A 10,139-nucleotide genomic window follows, 5' to 3' on the forward strand; every position below is an offset into this window, starting at 1 on the left:
CATACAGGACAGCCCACTTAAGGCAACTAGGCACCCTCTTCCATAGCTCAGCAGCACCCAGATCCCCACTGGGCACCCAGCTCATCATGCTGCCTTGACATCCATGGTTTTCCTTACTGGGTCCCTCCCTAAGCAATGGTTTTATCTTATTCATCAGCTCAGTACCTGGCATAGAATCAGTGCTCAATAAATGTTGGTTGAAGTAAAGAATGAATGGAAAACTTTTAAATATTTATGCAGAGATAGCATATAAAGTTCATTATTAGTAGGTTCATTTTCTGACAATTTCCATCTGTTTTCCAAAACAGTTAAATGTGGTTCCCCAATAAAATCACTCCATGAAACCTAACTTGAAGTGCCTCTTGGGTCACAGTCTCATTTCTGTGGAGCTCAACACGCAATCCAGCCAGTGCTAGAAGTAGTTCTCCAAAATGAACCAAATTCACAGTATGGGTTAACCATCACTACTTCAACAGGGATCACACCTCTGTACTTAGGGAAATGATGGAACTTTATAAATGAGCAGTAGCTCTGTGATATCAGTGACAATTAGCTCTGCAACAATTTGGGGCCAATCCAACTGAAGATGGTTTACTCAGGCTCTGAAAAGCTGTACCCCCCAGTTCTTCCCAGTGTAGGTTAGGCTTATTCTCTAGATTATTAAGGGGGTACAGTTGTAGGGATATTTTATATGTGTGTATGTACGAGTATACAAATATGTGTGTGTGTGTGGAACCAAGCAGATAGATCTGTGGCACTCAGAACCTGCAGACACTTTGAGCGGTTGCATTGTTTGCACATAAGATAGATAAAAGCAAAGCTTTCATGACACAAATGTAGGGTGTGACTGTGAAAGACCACCCACTGCTAAGAGTAGCAATTCACAACTTGCAAACAGTTTAAATAACACGTAATTACTAATTGTTGCTATCAAAATAATAGAAATATATTCATACATATGTATAATCTCTGAATGTATATGTAAAACATATGCAAATACCACATTTAGATAAAGCTGCAGCTGAAATCTCTCTCTACTTGTCACTTCCTCCTCAAACTTTAGTTTTGAAAGAGGGGCAACAAGCCTCCCAGGGCCACAGAGAATAGAGAAATAGGCTTCAACTTCACCACCCCCCTTCCTCAGTCTCTGCAGATCAGTTTAGAAAACGATGCATCCAGAGAATCAGTCGTTCTCTAGGTATATGCCATCCTAGGACCTCATGTGACAGTGGCCAAGTCCTCTAGGATATGTCTTTAGGTATTTATTCTTACAGTCATTCCAACCTTTAATAATAACTCTGTACAAGGCACTCTACTCGCCACTCTAGAGGACACCATGACAATCAAACATGGCTCCTGCATTCAATGGGCATAGGGTCTGTCAGAGGCTATGAATGAACCATGGACTTCAAGAAACATGGATACTAAGTAAGAGGTACAAATAAGGTAATTCTGGGAACTGAATGCAATTAGGGCCTATCTCTGTATTATCTCTGCACACGTGATAATTTCCACGTTCACATGTTTTCCAATCCTTTCAGTCTGTTATGTGCCAGTTAACTTTCTGATATATACCAGAATGAGGGCTCTTAACCTACTCCCTGTATCCATCACCCTAACTCTTCCTCTCTTCACCACGTTTCCCTCAGCTTCAATCATCCAGACCAAAATTTGACAAAGAGCAATGGAGAATCCCAGGATGCCAGAACACATACAGGAAGTATGTATTATGCAGAGTGTGGGAGAGAGGGAAGAGAACCATAATTAAGAAGGAAACTACGCAAATAGAATTCTAACATTATTTTTAAATGATCATCATTTCTTTCTCTTTTCCCCTTTTTCCTACTTGGGCCTGTATGTGAAAGAACTCCCGATGGGTCATCGCTAGCCAATTTTGAAAGTATGCCCTAATGCACACAGAAATTAAGAGGATTCTCATGAGGCCCTTTAGACTACTCCAATAAATTTCCCATGGCTGAAACCCACTTTGGATTATGTCCTTTTCCAGGTACATTTATGAAGTTTGATGTTATAGGTAAGAAACACCAAACACTGAGGGAAAGCTTATATACATTTAGTGTATGCTTCTGTAACTGACACCAGTTGCATTATTTTCACACTAAATACCACAGATCTGTAAAGTGAAAATAAATATATGCATTTATGTATACGTAAATATATTTATTTTTAAACTACTTAAAATAGCCTTGTAAACAAGCACAAGCTACTTACCTCTCGTAAGACTTGGCTAGTCTACTTTTTCCAGGGAGTTATAGTACAGCCAAATGAATTAAGTCAATGTCCTTTGTCACTTACCCATAGACAACAAATGGATTTTTGACCTGAAAAAGTAGTTACTTTTTTAGAAACCTTAGTATATTGGTAAAAAGGAATCAACTACTTAAATATTGGTTTTACGGAAATTTTATGGTTACATTTATAATTCCATTCATTCATTTAGCCTACAAATATTTATGGGGTACCTATTATTTGTACTATGCACTATGCTAGACACTGACGATACAAAGATACATAAAATACAGCCCCTATAACCTTGAGGAGATCACAGTCTAGTAGGGAGATACAGATAATCACAAACACATACCTTAAAGATACCATAATAAGGATTTCTAATTTTCCAGTAATAAACTTATATTCAAAAGGCAGAGTCAAAAGGCCAGTTAAAGTTCTACTCTAAAATTTTGCTGAATTTATAAGAAATAAATGCATGCTTCATTGTGGAAATTTTGAAAAATACAGAATACTCTCAAAATCATCACTTCTGAGAAATGTACATCTTTCAGGTGAATGGCTGGAATACAGTGTGTGGAAATTTCACTTATAATGGCTTTAACTTCTCTGTTCCTTTTTACTGCCACGTTCACTTGTATTTTATCTCTCTTCCTATCAATTATTTATCAATATAAGCCTATTAAGTATACTTCAAAGAGCTTAGTAGATTTACTAATCTAGCATATAAATACAATTTCAGCTACTAGGCATAATTAACTGTTCAGAACACTAGCAAAGCATTTGGGTCCTAACGTTGACTCCTTTTTCCTCATGAGAAAAAATACAAACTCTCAAATAAGGCTTTATGTAGCTACACACATAGAGAGGCAAAAGTGAAAGTGCCTTCCTTGTTAATCAATGCGGATTCATTTTTGTTTAAAAATGGCAAACAAGTATTCCTAATAATTAGCACTTGGATAATTAATACTTAATTGGCCTAACTCTAAGAAGAGAACTAATACTTTACTTTGTATGTTCAACAGGGTATTCTAGTGAGACTATAAGGTCCCAGAGAGCGTTTTCCCCTCACACACAGCATTTCAAAATGCACATTTTCTCTGCTGATATGCTCACCTTCGCGTTGCTTTGTGAATCGCAGTGTTCCTGTCATTACGTTTTAGAAGATAAATTCCCATTACTTTATGCTGTCTCTAAAGCCAGTCTGGGGCCCACGACTTGGACACTATTTTCTGATGCTCATTTCTTAATGGAGTGCTGGGGATCCTGTTTCAAGCCTGACAATTTGCTAAATATGGGCAGATGAGTGGGGGATTTTTCTGCCCACACTTTCCATTAGACCCTAGATTACCAAAAACATCAAACCTGCTTAGAAGCTCAGCTAGGGCTGAAGAGATGCTGGCTCCTGGTATGGTCTCTGGAATTGAGCCTGTGTACAAATTCTGATCCCAGGTTACAGAAACCTGTGAGGTACATCAACAGGTCCATGCATGTGTCACAGCTCAACTCCCAAATATGGTAATGTCAACATTAGTGAGAAAGGTCTAGCTGACATTAAATCAAAGAGAGTTTGATTTAAGAGATGTCTTACAATTTATGTGCTATAATTGGTGATCTTTAACGATACTAGGGCAGTCATAACAATGTTGCTCATTTCAATTTGTTCTCTGGGTACTCAACATTCATAAACACTGCCTGATGGTAAGAGTCGCCAGCTAACTGAGGTAAGCCTGAACCAGTCTCCAGTCAAAATATATGCAGCTTGAAAAGTTTGTCCACATACCCCAATAATGTCTCATAAACATTTGGACTTAGACTTTTAAAATAAGTAAGATGAGATATAGCTTAAGAAAGTATTTGAGAGTTTCACAGACGAATACATAACGATCTAGAAATTCTATTATCAATTATTTACTAAATGCTCTACGGTACTCTTAGCATTGTGCTCAACACTGCATCAAATACAGTGCTTTCCCTTTAAGGAGCTTATAATCTAAAACATACAAATAACCATATGCAGAAAAAAAGCGAGAGATCAGAGTAAAAGGAAGCATTCACAAAAATGTACAAATTCAGCATGCCAGAACTTTTCAGTTGAGCAATACGATCCCCAGTGAAATTCTTTCCAAATGATGTATCGTGTGCACAAGTTATAAGTGATTATCTTCAATTTTCTTAGAAATGAGTAATAAGATACCTCTTAAGAACCATGCTTTTGTATATGCATCAAACACTACAGTTGGCGTGGTCCTATTGATAACTGCCATTTAAGGAGAACATATTTTCTGTCTTGTCTCACATCAGACAAATCCAGACCCCTTTTCTCCCAGGTTGGTAATAAGCAGCCTTTTTCTAGGCTACAGTGAACAGCAAACATTGCAACTCTAAAGATGGAAGCAGCAGAATGCTCAAAAATATTGCATCAAAATATTGGATACAACCTACCAGCCCATAAGAAAAAAAAAACACATTGCAAAACTGACACCATCTGTGTCATCTAGCATCCATCAAAATCCTCTTATGCTTGTATTTCCTAATGCTTACAAACAGAATTTGCTCCAAGAATTAAGAAAACTTTTTAAGATGGCGGCCCTATTAAGCGACCTCTCCCTATCTCCCACTTCATCTCGTCAGTTCTTTTCCCTTGCCCAGGCTGGCTATTGTGACCATTTCAGCCAATTTCCTGGAGGTATTTTCTAGCCCTTTTCACCCTATTTAATCCCACAAGTTTCCTGAGAAGCCTGTTTACTTGTATGCTCCCCCACTAGACTGTGAGCGCCTTGACAAAAGGGACTATGTCTTACTCCTCTCGGCACCCCCAAAACCTAACACAGAGCCTGCCAGGCAGCAGGCAGTCTGAGACTCCTTTCAGGCCAAGGCTCTCCACCGACCATCAGCCATCTCCTCAATCGGATCGATGCTTCCCTCTGAGAACATCTCGTTACCGATCACCAGGATTAGCGTAATAAATATATTCAGACCACATTTGAGAGAGTTCTCTAAACTATTCCAAGTTAGCACATGGTGATACAACTTTTTCAAAGTTTGAACAAATCACCTGCTCACTCAACTGTCCTGTGCAATCTCAGAGGAGAGAAGCCCCTCCCACACCTCACTCTCCTCTCCTGACTTTAGGACCACTAACTGCTTCCAATTAATTGGGGAACCACAGCTGGCAACCCGGAGGAGGTTACTAGTTTTCATACTCTAAAGCAACAACAACGAATACCAAACTCTCTTTTCGAGAACGTTGATTTTTATTTTTATGTTGTTTCATCTATTTGAGAAACTCCAAGTCAGTTTTGGCTTTTCAAGGCTGCCTTTTACCCATTCGGGCATTTGGCCTCCTGGATTGGTTCTTGCACTTTCCAAGGCCCTCTAAGGCAAGATTCCTCAGTCTTTGGGGAGTTGCAACACTACCACGGTTTGTTTGATTTTCTCATTCCCATCCGTCCCCTTCACCACCACCCCTACAAAAGTGGTGTATGGCATTCATAAAGTGAATTACACTTGATTTTTGTTTAGAGGAATTTTTTTTCAGACTTCTGTAACATTCCCTTGAGACAACTGGAAACATCATTGTCTGATTACTAGCTCACTTTCCTTGCCTAAAATTGTATCCATTCTTGATTGCGCCTGTGGGTAGGTTAAGCAAAACAAAATAAACATCTAGACTTATGAGCTCATTGGCTTTTTTCTGAATTTTTCTAAATTAAATAAGGGCAAAAGAGCTGCACTGAAAGTCAGTTATATGGATTTTTCTGCCAAATGCTAACTCTGTGTGCCTGGTTTCCATCTGTGGTGCTTTCCAAGTTACAAATCCTTAGGAAAAAAAAAGAGTGGGGTACGAAAAGATCTATGGATTTGGGGGGCATGCTATTTAGAATTGCTGTCCTGTGCCTTTGAACACTAAAAGAAATGGGAACATGAGATCGTAAGGCTTTAGATCAGCTTTGTGGAAGTCTAGTGTAGTCCTTCAGCACCAGTGATTTATTTTTTAGGCCTGCTGATTTCAAATGCCATTTAGTCTCATCCATATTAGCATAAGAAATGTACCTTATCCACTCTAACCCAATTCTGCTAATGGCCTAAGTTAACAGTCAATCCCACGCTCCCCCTAAGTGAGACAAGACATTCTTGAGGATTTCTCCTTACTGTGACCAAATCTCGTTTTATCTGGGACAAAGAAAGCTTTAATGCAGTTAATATAGTGGAGCAGAAGAAATGAACACGGCTTAAAATAGAGATGGGAAAGAAAAGTCAAGCGGTCATCACGATGGTTCATAACTATCAAATAATTTGCAGCTCTCTTTCAATTTCCAATTACTGAACGACAGCAGCAAATCACACATTTATTCACTTTGAAATTATGCACTTGCCATTGTATTTAGTCGGCCATTATCGTCTCTTCTCTGAAATACTGATGAGCTCTTTCCACACACGGACATTAGGATTTTTACCATGCTTTCCATATCTACAGTGACCATATTTGTCCAACTAAAATTCAGGACACGTGGTTTCATGCCAGGACAGAGTACTGGAAATCTGCACCGTCCCAGAAAATCCAGGCTATATGGTAGCTGTGTGGGTATCGCCATATTTGAAATTTGGCTTTGCTCCAGGGTGAGTCAGAACAGTGCCTGCCACGTAGAAGGTGCTCAACAGGGCATATGTTTGTTAAACAGAAGTGAAGTAGGGAATGTTGGGTTTATACGGTAAAGACCCTTGGAAAGGGATTTTTCCTATAGAGTTTGGGAAATACTTGAGGAAAATGAAAAATCTCCATTACGAGTCCCTGCTCTCTGTATGTAACATGGCCATCCTTAGGCCAGGAGTAAGGGAGCTTGGAAGGAGGGAGCCCAGGCCAAATCTCATACACACAGTGTGTGGGCCCTCCCAATACTTTTATACAGATGCTGCAAAGAGGCAGGCAGCCAGAGAGCTGGGGGAGGGCAAGGGAGGGTGAGCTCCTGCTTGAGCCTGTGTAGAGGGGGGTTGCTAAATGAGTATCTGTGCATTCCCTCTGGTCTTTTTCCTCTTTTAAGCACAGTCTTTACCCCTTGGCTTCAAACCCGCCCAGTGTGGCCCCCGCTCCAACCCTGGATCCATTCATCTTGTGGGGGGGCTCATCCTGTGAGGACCAATTTTTACATTACCAACAAAAGCATGTTCTCCGGCCTTACCAAGCTAATTACCAGGGCACTTCGAGGGGAGAGAGATTCGCCTGCTGTTGCAGCTCTGTGGAGCTGATTCATAGGTTGCCCCTTACGGCTCCTGCACACGCCCACGTGGTACGTTATTAACACTTAACAGAGGGAGAGGTAGTTCTACCCTTCCTTAGAGCGAAATCCTGCAAAGCAATATTTAACATATGCGCAAAGGCATTTCAGTCACCAAAAAGGGTGAGCAATTACCTTTGCAACTAAACAGCAGGCTCGCTCGGCTCTTTTCATCCACCTAAAGAAAAGGCTGAGGGCGCGCTGGCTGCCTAGGTAACCTCCCGCTAGTGAACGCTCGCCGGCAGCGCCCACAGGGCGCGCATCGCATTCACAACTTGGCCCAACCATCAGGCCCGCCTCCCCGACTTGTTGAGAGCCACGAGCCAAGTTTTGGCGAGGGCTGCTCCCCGATCCCTCGGAAACGCGGGACGCGCGCCTCGCTGGATGCCTGGGTGGCGAAGAGACACCGGAGGCCACAAACGTCTTACGGTTGGTGAATACAACCAGCCGTTTCTTAGAGCGCACCTCTGATAAATAAACCTGTTTGAAGCCGACTCTTCTTGCCTGCATTGCCAGTGTAGCAACTTGTCCTAATTGGATTCTAAGGCAGGCTTTTAGGACTCCAACCGTGGGACAGTCAATCACACAAGGCCATTAATATTCATCTGTTGACAGCGGCAGCGCTCAGGGAAGGCTAAAATATGCCCTTACAACACGACCTGATTGTGCAGAACAAAAGGCAAGCGTTCAGAAACTTTCCTCCACCTAAAATCATCTCCCCTTCAGGGTCCAGCCTGTCAAGAAGGCAGATGAGTTTGAGAAGGGGAGGAGTTAAATCATCTTTGGACTCCTGCTCCCCGGGCCAGCGGCCCGGTTTTGGAAACGATTTCGCCAGCCTAGAGAAGAGACGCTGTTTTGAAGGAAAAGGCTCAGTCCTCCTCATTTGGGGGACCCTCCTACCTACTCAAAAGTTTCCCTCCGTGTGTCTTTACCTGACACTGCGGATTCGGAGATCTGTCCTCAACTTTGCCTGCACTTGGGCCCGCGAGCCTCGGGAACCCAGGCTGCGGAAAGGAGGGCGTTGAGGGCAGGTTGGGGAAAGAATGGCCGGAGCCGCGGTCCAGCTGAGGCTGAAATTCTGGCACGTACGTGCGAGCGAGGGTGGCAAATTCCAGAGGCACCAGCTAGGATGTGGGGCGCCAGTTCGCCGAGGCGGGGAGAACCAGCTCCAGCCTTCCTGCCCTCCCCCCAAAAATGGGCGCTCGCTAGAAAGGCCATGCTCGCGGTTCCTCCCAGTCGCACCTTCGCTGACAGCCCAGCAAGCTTGGGAGATGCGGACACGGCCCACATATACCCTTCTTCCCTTTCTCGGGAGACCTGGCCGGGCGGCCCGGGCACGGCGACCACTCCCAGGTGCCCGGCCGCTAGGCTCACGATCGCGGCCCCGCGGGACTAGCGCGCTCGGGTTACCTCCACCATGCGCCCCTTGGCTCACCGCCGGGCGCGGGGAACGCGCGAGGGACGACTCCTCACCTGGCACCGGGGTTTCAGGCACCCACTTGAGTCCGGGCTGCAGTCTCTGGAAGAAGGAGCGGACCTGGTGACAGGTGGCGTCCGGCGGCGGCGGCGGGGGCTGTGCCTGTCCCGGGCAGTCCAAGCTGAGCAGCATCGCCACCACCAAGCACGCGGTGCGCACGGGCCCTGCCATCCTGCTTCGCCGGGAGCGAGGAGAGAGCGGGAGAGTGGCAGCGGGGGCGAGAGCGGTCCCAGGACTCAGCAAGCCTGGCAGTGGCCCTAAGGAGCGGGAGACGTGCCGCTACCCAGCCGCTGCAAAAGTTTCCTCGCAGCTACCTGGGCGCTGGGCGAGGGCGGGAACGGCTCGGCGGCTCGGGGCGGGGCGGGGTTGACCGGGTTGGGGCGGGGCGAGGAGGGACCGGGTGGGGCGGGGCGGGGCGAGGCGAACTGTGCGGCCGGGGGGCGGTGGCGGCCGCGCGGCGAGGCTGCGGGCGCGGGGCTGCGAGGACTGCTGGGGCACCGCGGCGCGGGGACCGGGCAGGAGCGGCGCGAGAGGAGGACGCGGAGCGCGTGCGGTGGCTCCTGGCCCCGCAGCCCAGCTGCCGGCTCGCCGCCGCTCTACACAGAGAGCTCTGGCATAACTACTGCAGAGGGGCTGCAGGCTCGGGCGCGCTGATTGGCTTCCCAGCAGCCGTCCCCTCTGACTGGCTCTGGGAGAAGTTCCCCAGCCTCACTCCTCCTTCCCGCCGCTCATTGGCCTACAGCCGAGAGGGCTTTTCCCTTTAGGGTTTTTGCAACCTCTCCATCCTTCCTTGGGGGTGCGTGGGGGTCCCTGGCTTAGGTATCCCTCCTCCCAGCCCGGTCCAGCTCGTCTCTGGCCACAAGAGCCTCGCAAGAGGTCTTCCTCCTCCGCACAAAATCCACCTCCTCTTCCTGTTCTCTGAGGAGCTTCCCTCGAACCGTTTTCCCAACGCAGCTCTGGCCGGGTTCGGAAACCCACCCCACAAATAGTCCCATTCAGGGGCAGCTGGGGACCGCTGGCAGAGAGGGCCAGGAGGTTCACAGCCTGCCTCATCTTTGAATACTGTACCTAAAAAGTCTGACAGCCCGTGGGGCTTACTAGATTTAATTTAATAGAACCACGCAAAGTCAGAG

The 10,139-nt window shown here is 45.6% G+C and overlaps 1 protein-coding gene across 4 annotated transcripts in view; it reads right to left on the bottom strand.

Moving 5' to 3' along the window:
- GPC3 (glypican 3) overlaps positions 1–9,349 on the bottom strand; it is a 446,037-nt gene extending 436,688 nt beyond the window's left edge. For 3 of the 4 annotated variants that reach the window (XM_065900582.1, XM_065900581.1, XM_065900579.1), the window contains exon 1: positions 9,003–9,177. In XM_065900582.1, the coding sequence (XP_065756654.1) occupies positions 9,003–9,177 (175 nt within the window). Of the gene's footprint in view, positions 1–9,002 lie in introns of all 4 variants that reach the window. The other variant, XM_065900580.1, reaches the window with a different exon arrangement.
- Positions 9,350–10,139: the final 790 nt, after the last annotated feature.

The sequence above is a fragment of the Phocoena phocoena genome, chromosome X (assembly GCF_963924675.1).
Source record: "Phocoena phocoena chromosome X, mPhoPho1.1, whole genome shotgun sequence".
Taxonomy (NCBI): Eukaryota; Metazoa; Chordata; class Mammalia; order Artiodactyla; family Phocoenidae; genus Phocoena; species Phocoena phocoena.